At 37.9% G+C, this 17,558-nt stretch overlaps 1 protein-coding gene across 2 annotated transcripts in view; it reads left to right on the top strand.

Annotated features, from left to right (window-relative positions):
• The window catches only part of LOC138030094 (fibroblast growth factor receptor 3-like), a 32,038-nt gene that overhangs the window by 4,084 nt on the left and 10,396 nt on the right, over positions 1 to 17,558 (top strand). For both annotated transcript variants that reach the window (XM_068877952.1, XM_068877953.1), the window contains exons 2-11: positions 1,269 to 1,664; positions 5,055 to 5,297; positions 5,524 to 5,760; positions 6,039 to 6,127; positions 7,318 to 7,379; positions 8,603 to 8,802; positions 13,601 to 13,705; positions 15,676 to 15,694; positions 17,391 to 17,433; positions 17,529 to 17,558. The exon at positions 17,529 to 17,558 is cut by the window's right edge and continues 208 nt beyond it. In XM_068877952.1, coding sequence (XP_068734053.1) covers positions 1,269 to 1,664; positions 5,055 to 5,297; positions 5,524 to 5,760; positions 6,039 to 6,127; positions 7,318 to 7,379; positions 8,603 to 8,802; positions 13,601 to 13,705; positions 15,676 to 15,694; positions 17,391 to 17,433; positions 17,529 to 17,558 — 1,424 coding nt within the window. The remainder of the gene's footprint in view (positions 1 to 1,268; positions 1,665 to 5,054; positions 5,298 to 5,523; positions 5,761 to 6,038; positions 6,128 to 7,317; positions 7,380 to 8,602; positions 8,803 to 13,600; positions 13,706 to 15,675; positions 15,695 to 17,390; positions 17,434 to 17,528) is intronic.

Here is a 17,558-nt window from a genome sequence, read left to right as displayed (position 1 = left end):
TTCCTGCGATTCTACGTGATAAACCTAAAAATGCAAGGGATAACAATTTAATCATAGTTTATATATGTGATTGGGCAAGACCAGTAGCATTTTAGTCACATTTGAAATTCAAATGTAAGCACAGCAAGCTGTTTTAGAGGTGAATGAATGTACATGTACATTCAAATTTTCACATTTTTCCCACTGTCAGCTCTGCCTCCAGGCTTGGGTGACCCCAGTCTCCATTGCGGGAGAGGAGCCACGGCTACGCTTCAGTGATGTTTGCATATGATCTCATCAGCGAGATCGGCAGTGTTATCTCTTCCAGCATACAGATTGATTCCTGCGCTTAGCCCCAGGGCACCTTTTACAAGAAGTGCATGAAGGAATCAATCCGGCTGAATAAGCTTCATAAGCTAATAACATGGGTTAAATAAAGTAAAGGACAAGGTGTACATGTACATGGTAGATCTTCTTAAATCATATTTTGATATTAATATTTAATTCACCAAAACAATACTTTATTGTTATAAATTAAAATGTTGAAGCTGTCACTCATGTGATGTTGCAACATTAGTGCCATATTTGAAACAATTCTTGGATTTAGTCGCAAGTCTCTTGGTTCTCGTCCACCATCTTGAAAATATTAAGGTAGCGATTTGTGATTCAAGCTAGCAGCCCAAACATTGTTTGGAAGAGTGGCAATTTAAACACTGCAACATTGTCGTGATTGTTACGTCAAGCAGAATTGTTGGGCGTAGTTTGATTAAAAGCAAGTTATTCTACCCAACACTCTAAGGAACACAAAAATGTTGGGCTAATCATCTTTTGCACACAGACAGCAAAACGGTCGACCAATGTTGGATCTTGAGCAAAGTTGGAGTGTTGAATCCAACTTTGTTTGATACTAATGGCCACCCAGCTTAAGCAATTTACATTTCAATCTAGAGATTCTTCTTTTATGCCAGGAACAACTTCTTTTGGACCATGATTTTTTTTGTGTTCAGATAAATTTTCTTTAGTGGTGGTATTTGTGGGCTATTATAGGGCGCACTGCGAGTTTGTAATGTTTGTAATGTTTTGCTCACTTATAAAAACTACAAGTAATCTTATGTCTTTTTAACCTAGTTATAATTTTTTTTTTGCTCCTTGACTTAATTACTGTATTTTTGATGCCTTTGGTCAAAATGAGAGAGGCATAGTGTGTGTGTTCATTATTTATTTAATAATTATATTTTATGCATACATGTATAATAATTATTTACTTACTGGAGAAATCCATGTTGCAGACTCACTGACATGGACAGGACAGCCTGCCAATCCAACAGAAGCAATAGAGGGAAATAATGTGGTGCTTACATGGAATTACGATCTCACCACTGATGAACAGGCCAACAGTCAGAATTTTTTCTTGATTCAGTGGTTCAAGTTCAATTCTTCATCGCTGATGTATGATCAGATTGCTTCAAAACAATTCTTTTCTATCGTTGACCCTCCTTTTTCCTACATGTACCAAGAGCCATTATCTCCACATATTGAGATTGATAAAAATCATAAGGCAGACTCAGTTACTTTGCATATTAATGATGTGAAGATAGATGATGAAGGACAATACAAGATTCGGTATGTTAAAGACAGTGGTGGCAATGTCCTTGCTGAGTTGGCGATGAATTTGACAGTTCGTGGTGAGTGTATCATATTTCTCTACTGCCTCAGCCTGTATTTAAACTACATTACCTACTTTGATAATTACAAAATTATGTTGTGGTTTAATTTAGTTTCTGGTTGGAATTTTTTTCAAACCAGTTTGAGTTTTTTTTGTAATGCCGCCCATTATAACATAGATATTTTTCTGTAATTAATTATGAAATTATGTGTAAAATAAACTAGGGAAATCAGTAATAAAAGATAACTGCATGCTAACAGTGATTAAACGTTCAGCTAATAAATAGTGATTAGGGTAATAAGCTTTTAATCACAACAAATATATAGAAGATGATTTTTACGATAAGGCCAAACATTTCTTGAAAGAAAAAACATAGGAGCAACTTGGTCTTGAAATCAGGAAGCAATTTCTTAAAACTGATCGGGACAGGAAGCCCGAGAAGTTGCAATTTTGGCGTCAAAATAAACCCCTAGAAAATCAAGCTCGCAGATTTCACATGCAGTTCATGTTCAGCTGAATAACTCTGGCCCCGACTTGAAACTGTGCCAATCAGTGTTTGGGCACGTGGTAAGGTAGCAGATTGTGTGTGAAGACTGTCATTGACACCAATCCTTTCACATGTGATTGACATGATATGTCAATCATTTTTTGCATGGAGATTATGGCAGAAAACAAAGAGACGTGATTTTAGCGGTCTTAAAATTAATTTTTCAGAAATGTTTTTATTGGAAAAAATTACTTCACAGCCCTCCGATTCAAGATTTGCAAGAACAAGAAAATTGAGCGAGATGCCCAAATTTACCCATACTAAGAGCTTAAATTCCTCACTGTGACTTCATTAATTAAAATACAAAAGTTAAAGCTGAAACATTTTCAGGATTTGTTCGACTAGAATGACAAAAATAGAAAGCAACAAGGCAAGAATAGAATGGCAAAACAAATAAAGGAACAATATTGTCATAATAAGCAGCATTGGGCAGTGCGTGCAATTGTTTACATGTAGATCATTTTCATTGTCATGCAACAAAAAACAAATTTGAAACCGTGCAATAAAAGAAGTCAACGCCTTGAAATATTGTAAGGACAAATATAATTATTAAATGGGGTTCTCCAGAAAATTTATGGTACTAGAAGGAGAAATAATTCAAGTGGGCAGCAGTACAGTAGTTTTGATTGAAGGCACGGAGCACCTTTCATGCGGCACTGCGGCCTGTTGGGTAGCTATGCAGGCCTTCTGACAGGGTGCGATTAAAAAATGCAAATTATGCGATTTTTTCAGGGCAGATTGTGCGATTAGAAAGGCCAATTATGCGATAAATAATGTAAATTATGCGATTTTTTTCTCAGCAATTTTGAGCTTGTTTTATAAGGTTTCAGGTTAAGAAAAACACTTTTTTGCTGCCCTAAAGACATTTTGAACACAAAGGAACAGTAATTATGTATCTCGATGGACATTAGTTGGGATAAATAGAAAAAATGAGGTCCTCTGCACTACCAGTGCACCACGTTAAAAGTTGAAAGGACACAGCTAACATGCCAAATGAATGATCAAGGTGCTCGTCAACCACGAACTTCCGAAGATGGTCAATCACAATAGGGCCATACCCCCATTTATACGAGAGAAAATAAGCCGCAGCTTTCTCTGGCCGCGGCTTACAGAAGACTCGAATGTTCACCCCGTATAAATGGTACAAAATCTACGTTCACGTCTTTTTCAAGCCGCGGCTTATATTGACCTGGGAATATATATTCGTATAAATAGTTCCTTTTGCGTATTTTGTACACTGTGGCCAGAGTAAGCAGCGGCTTATTTTTTCTCGTATAAAAGGCCCTAATATTGTACGACGAGAAAAACATCAGTCCATCGTCCACGTGGAGCGTACCTGTGAGGTACTTTCTTGCTCGATCGTGAGCTGTCAGATTGGGCGGAATGTTTCTTCGTCGAAGAAAAAGCGAGCGTTTTCACAACAAACTTATCCTTGAGTAAGTTTTTATCAGTTTTCAACGAAAGAAACTACATTTTGCCGAAAAACTTACAACTTCGCTTATTTTTCACAAATCTCTTCTATAAGAGAAGGCAACTGTGTCATTTCAGTGGTGTGTATATAAGAGCGTGTTTGTGTTGCACCAATAAAACGAGACTCGTACCAGGTCCCCGACATGAAAAATAAAGCCTTGAACTTCGAATGTTTACGAAATCGAAGGTGACAAAGGTTTTTTAGCCTTTTTCCAAGATAAATCATCTTAAAAATGGCGTATTTATGCAGGAATTTCTAAGAAACGTCTTGATTTATGTTTCAGTTTATGAATTTTGTGCGTCCTTTTGTGAATTATGCGATTTTTCGTGAATTGTGCGATCCGATGCGATTTGAGGTCGATTGTGCGAAATCGCACCATCGCGTAATATCAGAAGGCCTGCCTATGGGAGGGGGGTTACCTTCCATCCATTGGGGGGTCCAAGGGGGGCCTCCCCCTTGAAAAATTAAATGTTTGGGGGTGCTGAAATGTGAATTTCAGTTTCAGGGAAAGCACTTTGGCCATGAGGATGGCACCTTTATTTACCCACATGATAGGCTTTACATTGTATGTTTTACACTTAGTATACACGTATGAAAGTCGTAATTTTTCTTTGTTCCCTCTGTGAAATAAAAATTTACATTACTGATACTACTAAACTCTGCAATTAAATACATTGTTTTAAGCATAAGCAAAGCCACATTTTGGATAGCTTTTACAAATGACGTATTTCACAGATCTTTGAAGCAGTTGAACTACAACTTGAAAAACGCACTGTGCAGCAATATTTCTATTTATGCATTGTTCAGATACCTTTTTCTGTGCCCTCTTTGGTGCTTTTGTTCCAAGCAGCAAACAGCGTTTGTTGATTTAATGTTCGCTTCTCGCTGATCATGTTTTTCACACTGTGGCCATGGATCGGTGCCCACGTGTAGCTGCAAGAATATTCCTGCTCCCAGGAAAAGAAACACAATCATTTTCTAGCTATGTATCACATGCCGCTTCAAAAAACCAGGCAGAAATATTATTGTGCAAAACAAATGGCCGCAAAGATTTTAGTATGTTATTATCTTATTTTTTATCTTCTGGCTGTCAACAACTATTTTTATCGAACAAATGTGTTTGAGAAACAAAATAATATTATCGGCCCTGTTAAAAAAAATAATGTTCTCTGTGAGTAGCCGCCACTTCCGAAGCCACAAGACGGCAATTTTTGCCAGTTGCTGGAGCTTAGGGAGAACACTGTTTGAGGAAGAGCATCTAGAATATAATTATGTACAAATGTAGCCTTTAGAACTCTTTTATGTTTTTAAAGACATCAGTTGTGCTGCATACTTGTCTTCAATGAATCCCATGAGAGCATTCCATTTTTTCCGCTAATTTCATTTTGTAGATCCTCCCAGCAACATTGTAACTTCAAGTGTCCAAGTACTATCATTATATGATGAATTGTCTTTGAACTGTTCGGCGGATGGAAGACCGAAACCAACAATAACCTGGACAAGACTCTCTGATAGCACTAGAGTCATTATGCCTTTTAACATCAGCAGTACACAGTATGGAGGTTACTACAGATGTACCGCTGGTAATGGTGTTGGACGTTCTTTGACAAAGGATGTCTTCATAAATGTTCTGTGTGAGTGACAGTCTTTGAGATGCATAATTATTGTAGAAATTACCCTAAGATCTGGCCAATGTGAGGTTCATATGTTGGTAAAGTCAATTAAATATGAACTTCAAGACATATTGAAATTAATAGTTATTATGATTATGATTATCCCGTACACGTATCTTGGTTTCAAAAGAAGCAGAGTTTTAAGTTTATCATTACAGTGTGCACTTTTTGCTTCTTTTCTTGACAGTTCCTCCTGTAATTACCATTGAAAGTAAATTATTTGTTGGCCGAGAGCAGACAGCATTACTTAACTGCGAAGTGGAAGGAAATCCAACACCCTGGATTCATTGGACCCCTTGTGATCTTCCCAGTATTGGCTGTGACAAACAGTTCCTTAATATTTCAAAAGTGCAGACTTCACGTGCTAACTACACCTGTACAGCAAGCAATTATGTGGGAAATCATTCAGAAACCACACTTCTTAGTAAGTTACAAACATGTAGTAAGTGGATTTTCAACTTCTGGCAATCCATAGTAACGTGGAAATGAGGTGGAACACGACTACACCTGCATGTACATTGTACACCTGTACAAGCAGGTGCAATGGGATTGCTAGATATGACCATAATGTAGTCTCCTTGGCTCAATCTCCTTGCAGTTAATCACTACTCTACCAGTTGATATGCAATGCATCCTTGTTCAATATTAAATTTACCTGTTTATTCTAAAGGAGGACTAGACTTTTATTTGTTTTTGTGACAGTTATTGGAGGGACAAATATTTTCATCAGCTTCAGCACAAGTGGAGAATGTGATATAAAGGATTCGGTGTGGGGATCACTTCAGAATGAGGCAATAGCATTGTTTATAGCATTTCTTTGTAGTGAGCACATAAGTTTTCAAATGTTTTTAAAAATGAACAAGTTAAATTAACATTTAGGAGGTGGTCGGGCCGGGCATTTACACATAATAGCTGTAACAAAAGTCAGGTCAAGGAAATGATCTTCTAAAGCCATTCTATTCACAGGGCGCACAGTTGCCCCGCCCTTAATTATAGAGATTGGTGTCCACAAACACTTGTAATTTCTATAGACGCCGATTTAGACCAGTGTCATGAGGTGCCCCCTTGCTTTCTTTACCAAATTCAACATCACTCATGTATAGAAATAAAAACAATTTACTTCAGTGTCCCCTCAGCTATGCTCTTGGCCCCAGTTCAAAAAGTGGACTTATGAGACTTATACTCCACTGGGTAAATAACTGTCCATTATCCACTGGATAATGATTTGGCTAGTGGATAGCACTATCCATTTTTTGAACAGCTGGTGCCTGAAGTGAAGATTAAAAGCTGCAATTCTAACTTGATACTTTCATTACCTCATTGGTGGAAGTACCCAGCAAAATTAATGTTTGGACTTTTTGTGGGTTTACATGTAGTTGCCTGCAGTAGGCTAAATTCAGTTTGGTTAAAACTCGGAATTTGTTTAGAAGTCCAATGAAATCATGCCATGTCCTTCAAAGTCATTCATTGGTTAGTTCTGGTTTTGTTCTTTCATTATATTACATTAATATACATTCTCTGCAAAATTTCGAATTTGCAAAGCGCCATTACTTGGGTATTACTTGTAATGGTAAGTTGTGCTCAAAGTTTCAAAAATAGTTCAGTTTGTCAGAGATAGTACATTGTGGAATGGACTTTCAATATTCAGGAATGATTTTTTGGCTGTCTGATTAGAAAACGATGGGCTTATGCTAATGAGGCCAAAAAAAAACATTATGTAAGCAACTTAGATTCGCCTATAATGTGTAGAACGAGCCTTTGTGGTGAATCCAAATTTACATCTTGTATTCTACTGGCAGACAGTCAAGTTGCAGATTGATAGTTGAGATCTTGACTTGCCCCTGATGGTTTAAAATATGGATATCTGGTCACTAGTTTAAGTGTTAACGGTAATTCATATGTTGTAATCACTTGACAAGTTCTGTCTGTGGCTTGCTGATGCTAATGGTTATTTTATTTTTATTTATTGTTATGATGCTAGTTGGTCAAGGTCTTTGCTAATACTCAAAGTTACATTGGTGCAGAACTGATAGCTGATATAAGGTGAGGGAGGACAATAATAATAATAACAATAATAATAATAATAATAATAATAATAATAATAATAACCTTTTTTCTGTTATTTAAGCAGTGAATTGAAAATATTATAGCAGGACTCTTTTGAGAATTTAAAGTGCATATGAACAAAATTTGTTATCAGCCTGTTCAAAAGAGCTGATGTCACACGGCAGGTTTAATTTGCAGGTCGCAGGTCGTGGGTTGCAGGTCATTGTTTCACCAATACAGAAAGTATCCTAAACATTCTTAAAAGCTAACCTTAGACCTAATTAGGCCTAAACAAAAGTTTTTAGGCCTAAGGTTAGCTTTTATGACTGTTTAGGCTCCCTTCTGTATTAGCGAGACAATGGCCTGCAACCCGCGACCTGCGACCTGCAAATTAGACCCGCCAGATGTCACATAGTAGACACAAAATGTTTTAAAATCGCAAAATATGGAATATCTTTGCAAATACCAAGTCTGCAAGGTTGGGATTTTTTCAGGGTTGATGTGCTGCCAGAACGACACATTGTGATAGTGATTATGATGTCAACATACAGTGTAGCAACATACTCGTTACCAGACCTCTACCTTCTCGAAATGAAACATGGCTTCTTTGTTCCTTGTGCTTGAGCTGTGTAATGTCCATATTCGCTCACAACCATTGAATGAACATCAAGAAAAAATAACACTTATTGGGGAGGGAAACTCTAATTTTACCCTTTGGATGGAGAGGGCCTGCAGCCCATTGTGTGGCTATGGAAACGTCACAGTGGGCCATATCATGGAACTTCATGATGAGTAAAACAACTGTAAAAAGTTTCAGTTCTATGCTGAGAACATCTTCAGAGATACTCAATTTTTCGTGAGTTTACATCATTTTTTGTCCACTATTAATGTGACGTCAGAAGTCCTCTAATTTGCATAAATCAAAATCTTAATAACTCTGCAACCTGAACAGAGCTATCTTCTTCATTTTGAAAGCTCTGTTGAACAAGCTAATAAAAAAATTGTGTCATATGCACTTAAAGATGTCATATGATTCGTTGCTTTGTTTTTTTTACTTGCGGTCAGATCTGTTATACGGCTGCTGTGTTGTTGTTTCTTACCTGTGTAACAGTTTTTATTGAATAACGCCTGTATATTAAAGGCATCTCCTGAGTTATATCTTACAACATAATTTAAAGTGTACACAAGTCATTGTCCAGTTTTTTATTTTTCTGTTGCAGGTGTGGAAGCCTGATCTTTGATGTGGTCTTAAAGTTCAACACTCAGGCTGCAGAAGATGTTATTATTTCTACAATTCAAAACGCTATCGTGGGTGGGATGCTTGGAGAATTAATGGTCAATGCATCATCTATCATTGGAATTCCGCCTGTCCCTGTACCTACAACCACACCACCACTTAAAACCACTCCAAAACCAGATAGTAAGTTTCCACTGTCGTCATTTCTCAGTGAATCTGAGAATATAGTATTCCATCATTCTTTGAAAGCTGTTTCAAATTTCTGAGGGAAGGGGCACAATCACTATTGAGCTTAAGGACGGTGCCTTCTAATTGAAGAACACGTTTGGCTGTCCAGACTTGGCTAACCTAAGACCTTGCGGGGTGGTCTAGACTTAGCCAAGCCAACACCCCCTGGTTGATGATTTCAAAGTTGTTTCATATCCACAGTTTCAAAACATGTGACCTCAGTGAATTTGTGTGTCGCGGGTTTGTATGAACAAAACACGATGGGTTCTAAAATGCGTTGTGAATTCCAAACAAGATACTGGCGATTTGAATAGGGTGTTCCAAGATATCGCCTTTTCGAAAGTGCTTTCCAATTCCGGCTGCAGACATTTTAGGAAGGACTTAAAATTTGCACAATGGACATTGTAAGTGTCACGCTTTAAATATAGAAAAGTTGAAAAAGTGGAAGATAGAAGATCATAGAACTTCATTTCCAGCCAAGCAATATTAAAAAATATATCAATTATCGAAATGTTTGACTATCAAGATAACATAAAATCAGAGGAAGTGACCATGGCTTTTCGCAGAGTTTGTACACGGCGCACTTTGCAGACTTTTTTCACCCACCGAATTGTTTTCATTCCCTGGCTCGTGTTCTTATCAATGAACAGAGTATAGAACGAGACGAACCTTCAAATTTTCTTGCATAGCTTAGTTCAGACTTTTTTTCCAGACAAAAAAATTTGCAAATTCTTATTTGCCTCTATTCTTGTTTTCAGACAGATCGTTGTTTGCGCCGATCGTGTGTTTAACGCTACTTCATAATCAGTTAAACCGTCGATAGTCATTAGTACAGATCAACCTCGTTCCCAGAGAGAGATAGACCCTGGGAACAAGGTTGAGTTCAGATGGCTCGAGCCGTGTATTCGAGCGTCATTTGAACAGGTAGTTCTAGTCGTGCGCACAGGTGGCTGTGTGTTTTTTGAATGGAAAGCTCGACCCGTGGGCACCGGTGGTCATTTTCTTTTGAACGGAAAGCTCGATCCGTGCGCACGGTTGGCAATTTTTTCTGAACGGGAACTTGAGCGGTTCACACGACTTCAAATCATAGACACTAAAACCCGGAACGACCCACAATGATTCCACAACGATCCGCAACGATTCTACAACGACCAACAACGAAATAATGAAATACATTTAGAGATATTAGGCTATCATTTTCCAGTTGTTGGTATTGATAGGTATTGATGTAAGCCGCAAGAGACACTTGTGTCTTAATATTCAGAGTCGAAGTCAATGAACTTCACCTGTTTTGGTAGTAACATAGTACGCTTTTTCTGAAAACGATATTGACGGCGGATCTAGACCGGCATCTAGACCGGTATGTTTTGCGGTGAAAAAGTTTTAAACTAAAATGCAAAAATATTGAGTCTTTTCTTCTACCAATCTTTGTTTATGGAAGTGCCAAAAAGCATGACGAGAAAAAAAGGAAAAGAGGACGAGCAAACTTTCAATTGGCAGAATTAAGTTCAGCTCATCGCCACTCATGGCCGTTCGCAAGCAAAATGTCAGTTAGTACAAACCAGTTACATTAAACGAATAAATTGTTCTTGTTTTCCATATGATAAACATCTTAATAATAAAGTATTCTCGTTTGTCTCACGATGTGGTCACTTGTGATGTAGATCGCAACGTCTCGACTGCATACTGATAGTCTTCATCAGGCGATAAGGTTGACTGGTTGCGTGTTACCGTTTAAGCTGGATGCTCCGCTGTGATTGGTGCATTACTTAACGTAATTAACAGAATGGGTTCCAGTCCACAGTCCTTCCCCGCTTTCCAGCTGGCCTGTGCAGAGGCCCTAGGAACGAGGGTTAAGCCATGAAATACTTGGTATTGGTCTCCTTAGGTGGTTTCTTTTGTTGTGGACCATTGTGGATCGTTGTGGGTTGTTGTGGATTGTTGGGGATCATTGTGGGTCGTTCCGGGTTTTAGTAACTACGGACTTCAAATGCCTTGCGCGTGGCTTTTACCTGGTTATGAACGGCTGCAAGCTTCGAGCGACAAACCGCAAGGAACGTTTTCGTGTGAGGGTCACTCATGCTTCTTATACAGACCGTTGTCACCTCTTAGGAAATACAAATTAGACTTGCAGCTGCCTACATGTACATGAACATGTAGCTCCAAGATGCCTTGATTCATGTTACAGTTTACGTAGTTCATTGGAAGGACAGTGTGCAGTGTAACAACATAACATATGAACACTGTACCATTTGACCACCACCTGAATATCATGCAGCACTTGGTATGGCTGACAAAATACTTACATCAAACTTTACCCCTTTAAACCTTATGATGTAAAAGAAAGAAACATTTGTTGATTAATGAACTTAATTCCATGCCAAACTCAGTAGCGATAAGCTATTACTTTATTCATATTCAGTAAGTGCTATGTTTAGTTTTTTTCTAAGATCGTTTTTCTTAATCTCGGTCCCAGACCTACAGAAATTTGTATATGAATAATATTTCAAAATCATAACCAATTATTTTAATTTGCAAATGTTATGTTGTAGCATACGGCACGTCAAGTTTATAAAAATGCATTGCTTCCAATGTTTATCACCGTGACCTATGTTTTATTTCTAATTAATTAAGCTTTGATGGCCGAAGAACAAGTTAGATTTAATCGATTAATTGATATAATGTTTATATAATTGATTGATTCTTATCAATTTTTTATTCCATCGAATTGATACCCTGACCAGACAACGAGTAATGTTTTGACAACCTGAGTGTGCATACAACAATTTGCAAGTTCATTACCACCAAAAACAGTCCAAATCAGGCAAAGAGATCACTCATATCGATGATCCTTTTTCATCAAGTTTCAAAGAAACCGACAGAAGAGCGCAAAGTCAAGTCACTTTGCAAGAGCAGATTCTTTTTACTATATGCGTGCCCTTACTTTTCCTTAGCAACGGGAAAACAATTATGGAACAGAGCATATATATCAGCAAAATATGCCAGTACCAGCGAGACAAACATTCACGAAACAAGAAGCTAATTTCAGGGTCAGGGAACAAGAATGTCTTTGCTTTCATGACAAGTTTTTCTCAATGACCCGTCTTCATCAGCGACGTTCACATTTGATTACAAGTCCAAAATTGAATACGACTTCCAGTTTCTCAGAGGCATGTCCACGGAACCATAACTAGTCATCCCTTGTTTACCAGATCATAGAAAAGCTTTAAACTGCCCCTGTGACCAAAAAATCAATTCATATTTTTCTTTGGATTTCAAAACTATGTTAACAAAACACTAAGTGACCCACGTTTTAAGCCTTGATTTCAAAAAGACACCTCTTTATTTTAACTGTAATTTTCCTATTTAATGGTCCGCCATACTAACATTATGTTCTTGAGAGAGATGGATCGAGGAGAAAATGACGTCAAAGGCTCACTAGTTTAAGAATGCAATACGTGTGTACGCCGCAGAATTAATATGCAGCACGGGGGTTTTGGGCTTTCAGACTTTTAAACCCACGCTTTGCATATATAAGGCTAGTGAGCCTCTGACGTCACTTTTCCCTGGATCCAACCGTCTGAGGTCCAATCGGTCAGTTTTGAACGTGAGTAATGGCGGACCGTGAAATCCAAAACTTACATTCAAAGTAAACGGCCTATGGATAAAAATCAAAGCTCAAAATTTTGCCAGTCAGGTGTTAAGCAAACACACTTTCAAAATCTGAAGGAAAAAAGGAAGTGGTTTTTTATCACAGGGGCACTTTAAGTCAATTGTAAGAATTGGCTTTCAAATGACTGTCTAAAGAACGTTTAAATTTCTAAATTGGTGTGAAAACTTACTCTTGATCAAAATCTCTCGCTGGTTGCAAAATCAGATTATTAAAATAAGATCAGACATTTCAGCAGGCAATGTTTTAGTCTCCAATTGAACCAAAAGCTTCTTAATAAGTTAAGGTTGGATATGGCCCTCTGCGGCCTGTTTATAGTCCAGTCTGCAGGGTCTTTTGCTAATGTTGTCCAGGTCGAACCTCCAGGCACTATGAAAGTTTAAATATCTTGGTCTTCTTATTTAAAATTAACATGACAGTGGCAAACTCGAAAGCTATTAATTAATAGTACTCCTTTGGCCATTGTAAACAAGATTTTTTTATTTTTTTTATCTATGTGCACATGTATCTCCGTTCTCTCTTAACCCATTCACACCTCTGGCGTTAGACAGAGTAGAATCCATTAATTGTCACTCTCAGGGGTCAGTGGGTTAATCCTCTTGTATGTTTTCTCTGCTAATAACTATTAAAAAGTGTGAATAAAAATCGAATTGAACTGAATTGAATTGAATCATGCGAGTGTCTGGCTGGTCTGCCAACACTCCTTTCACCCTTCCAAGGTGCACGTCAGTGGCTATTTGTTGTCTGTAGACCGGGCAAAATGTCCAACCCATTTCCACTTAATACTTGTAGATGCAATATGGCTGGTAGTGTGGTATCTTTTACCTCGGATTTATGAATAGAATCTCCCTATCCACTGCCCTTTGCACTGGTTTTGTTCGTCCTCATGTTGGTTAAAATCGAGGCCTGGCAGCATAGGTCAGTGTTGGAATATTACAAGATTGGGCTTTTTAGTAAGCTTTTAGCTCTTTCAAGTCATTGATTTACAAAACAGTTCATTCTAATATTTTAACTTTATTCACAGTACTTGTGCAAATTGGATGGGCATCGAGTAACTTGTTTGTGATTTATTTCAATTTTCAGCTGAGAAATGTACATGTAGCTGCACTGTTTTTGTCATTGTGACTGTCATACTCGCTGCAATTAATATTGGTCTTACTGCTTATATTATTTGGCTCCATAGAAGAGGTAACTATCTTTTTTTATTATCGCAAATGTAAATTTTTTTTGGTGTTTGTGTTTACTGCCTTTGCGTAAGTGGGCACTGGGTCACCATAGAAACTCAGTACTGCCAATTTTTGAAGTAAAACTGAGCGTTCAGGGCACCAGCTTCTCATTCCTATCTGTTTGTGAGGTCTTAAGGGTGTTACAGAGTTTAAGATCAAAGGTTGTGAGATGGGACTTATTAAAGAAGGACAACACAGGTTTATTGTTCCTATTTGAAAAGAGTAAAAAAGTGGAGGGTGTAAACTGCAAGTTGCAGGCCATTGTTCCACCTTAGCTGAAGCAACTCACTAATGCTAACATTAGGCCTAAGCACTATGCTTTAGAGAATGTTTAAGCCTAAGGTTAGCATCAAAGGTTTAGGTGGCTTCAGTTATGGTAAAACTATGACCTGCAACCCTATCCTGCAACCTGCACTTTACTTCCTCCGGTAAAAAAGGAAGGACATGCAGATCTCCCTGCAAGGTTTTACGACGTTGAATGTTAGCACAGTCTGGGTTTGAACCCGAGGTTCAGTGTTCTTTGAATCGAGCAAACGTGAACCCAAGGTTCAGCGTTCTTTTAACCGAGCAAACTTGGGATTTGCCGCCCTGCTATTGGTATTGTTGTTCCACTTTCCTGTGTGTCTTTGGGATCCTGTTTAGTGAACTTGTCATCTTTCTCAATAGCAAGAAAGGCTGTTCCAGACGTAGAGATTTAGGAGAGTGAAGGAAATTAATGTTTTGTTGCCAAGAGGCAGGGAAAACAATGAAAGATCGACTAGAGTGACGATAGACCTTTTTAGCTTGTACGTTTTGTTTTCCCATTTCAGACCAAGTGATCGATTACTCTAGGAAACAGTTTCTTTCGTTCGTGCAAATGTATGCATAACTTATGAAAAAACAAAAGGAAAATTCCCTTGACGACATCACGTGACCTGCAATGGGAAAACAAAACGTACAATCTAAAATGGTCAAATGTCGTTTCCAAGAACATGAGCCAATAGAGCGAGTTTCAACTGAGTGTCGTAAAACCAAAACCAAAGTAATTACTTTGGCCAATCAAAAAGGACTGAGAAAATCCGGCAAACCAATCAGAACTCGAAGAAATTACACGCAGCCGAAACAAAGCGCAGGAAAATGTGCACGCGCGAGCCACGATTGGTTTTGGTTTCACTTCTGATTGGTTGAACCAATCACTGAGTGCAGTAATCATAAACCAAAGTAATTATCTAATTACTTTCGACACTCAATTGAAAACCGCTCCTAACTTTTTGATAGGAGGTGTTAACTCTTTCATTCCCACGATCGAAACCCTAATTCATTTTCGTAAACAACACCATAAATTTTTTTGCTTGGTAATCATGAGAATCTGGTGTTATATCAATATCACACTTCTAAAGGTGATATTTTTTATTCTCAATACCTGACTGACTGACATTCCTTTGAAATTGAACGTACCGATCAATCCCGAGAGTCAAAGGCTTGATCTTGGAAGAAGGCCAATTTCACAGCCATGGATTATTTTTTCCAAATATTTGTTTACATTAACTCATGTACATGTACTCTCAAGGCAACGTTTACTGTATGGAAGTTTTCGGATTACTTGTAAAGTAGTTGAGTTTAGAGAGTTTTAGGTGTGAGTTCTCTTGGAGGGTAAGGGTGCGTTTGACTGGATGTCTTCCAAAATGATCAAAAATGCATATGGCAAATTTATTCTTAATAATTATCTGGTTTCACGAAAGCTTCGAATACAGACGGGACAAAGTTTGTCCAGAGTATTTGTGCTTACAGTTATTAACAGGCAAGTTCGGATCACTTTCCTTAGAAGTAAATAACTTTTAGGTCATTCAATATAGAGTACTCTTGCTCCTGAAGGGTCAATCGAATACGACCATACCACCGCCAGTTACCCAGTAATTTATTGACATGTTCTCTCTACCATTTGTTTTGTAGGCACTGGAAGACAGAAAAGGTAATCAAGAGCTATTTGCCTTTAGTGTCTTATATTTGCTTCTCTCACTCCCAATGGCAAATGACTCAATTTCAACCGTACATGTATTGTTTCTTTTGTCAATAATTTTTCATTATTTGAAGACTACAAAGGCTGGTTGCTGCGAGCAAGCAGCAACATATTCTGGATTCATGCGAAGGTAGGACGAATTCTCTTTTTCCCAGAACCCGTCATAATTAGCCAGAATGCACTGCGCCATTCACCACCTTTTAGAAGAATGCATTGTACTTGGGCAGAACACTGCGAAACACTCTAGAGATTGCTTAACCACAAGGTCCCGTAAATATGATGTGTTGTTTCATGGAATATGTACGGGACCTCGTGCTTAAGCAATCTCCAGAGTGTTTGGCGGCGTTCTTCTCAAATGCAATGCATTCTGGTAAAAGCCGATGAATGGTGCAGTGCATGCTTGCTAATTATGATGCATTTTGGGAAAAAAGTGATGAATTCAAGAATCAAATTTCCGAACATCGCCTTAGGTCACAGTTCGACTACCACAAGGAAAAATACCTTGTGCCTTACTCACTTCTTTGTACCGTTGCTTTGCTTACCAATGCTACACTGTTTCTGTTGTAAGAATATCGAGACTGAAATTTGCGAATTTTAAGAATAAACCCGAGGCTGAAACGATATAATTGTGCGTGTTGAAAATCTGTAAATACAATACAATTATACGCTTTTAACTTAACCGTATAAAATTATTTCTTTCTTTAAACGTAATTGAAACATAATTGGGTACTTTGGTTTGTATCACGTGCTTCTGTGAGAAATTCATTTTTAAAGCCGATAAAACGGCCAATTGTGGTCTGACGTGACATCTTGACCTCTCTGACTGCAATGAAAAGCGATGGAGCACGTTCACAATGTAACGCGATACACATCTAGACACCGAACACTTGTAATTGCCTAATACAAAACGGAAATGTCATTTAAGCGCAATACAAGAATATTTTCAGCCAAAAATCGGCAGAAAAATAAGAATATAAATTCATCTTGGGTCGGAAAAACAAGATTTTTATTTAAAAAAAAGTGTACACGAATCAGTAGAAACAGAATGTTCCGCAGCATTACTATCTGCGAGATACACTAGTATAGGCCTTTTTTCCCGTTTAACATCACATGACACCTTTTCATGGGCTGTTTGCTAAAGGTATATTGATCTCTGTAAAGAGAATCGGAAGTTCATCCGTTTAGACTTATGGGGGATGTGTTGGTTGTAATGGGCCATTTCCGAGTTGCTGTTTGTCTCGGTTTCGAAGCGAGTCTTGGTGCTCAACTATTGTAAGGGAAATGAGTTTGATTTGCATAAGAATACGCAACTCGTTTCCATTTGAAGAGTTGAGCACCAGGACTCGCTTTGAAACTGAGGCATGTAGCAACTCAGAAATGGGCTATTAAACGACTTTATATACTGGCTGTAGAAGTTACGCTATTGCTTGTTTCATAAATATAATTTCCAGCAATAAGTTATACAGAGGTAGATCATGAGATGGACGCCAATCCATGGCGTATTCATCATTATTTAAGTTTCAGTTTATGATTAGTGAAAAAGTAGCCTTTGATTATCCTTGTTTGACGTTCTTTCTTTCTTTCTTTCTTTCTTTCTTTCTTTTTCACTTCTTTCTTTTCTTCGTTTTTGTTTTCTTTTTCTATAAAGAGCGTATCAAGAGTCGTCATATGAAAATGCAACGGAAAACACGGTATACTTCTATTATAAGTATTTCCCTCTGCTCTTTCCTCTCTTATCGTTTTTTACAAAACAGAGATAAGGATTGAACTTTCAATTATTTTGTAGCCTTCAGTAGAAATGGGAATTGTTGAATAC

This window comes from Montipora capricornis, chromosome 13, assembly GCF_036669925.1.
Source record: "Montipora capricornis isolate CH-2021 chromosome 13, ASM3666992v2, whole genome shotgun sequence".
Lineage (NCBI taxonomy): Eukaryota > Metazoa > Cnidaria > Anthozoa > Scleractinia > Acroporidae > Montipora > Montipora capricornis.
Note: the sequence above shows the minus strand (reverse complement) of the source record. Positions and strands in the feature narration are given on the sequence as shown.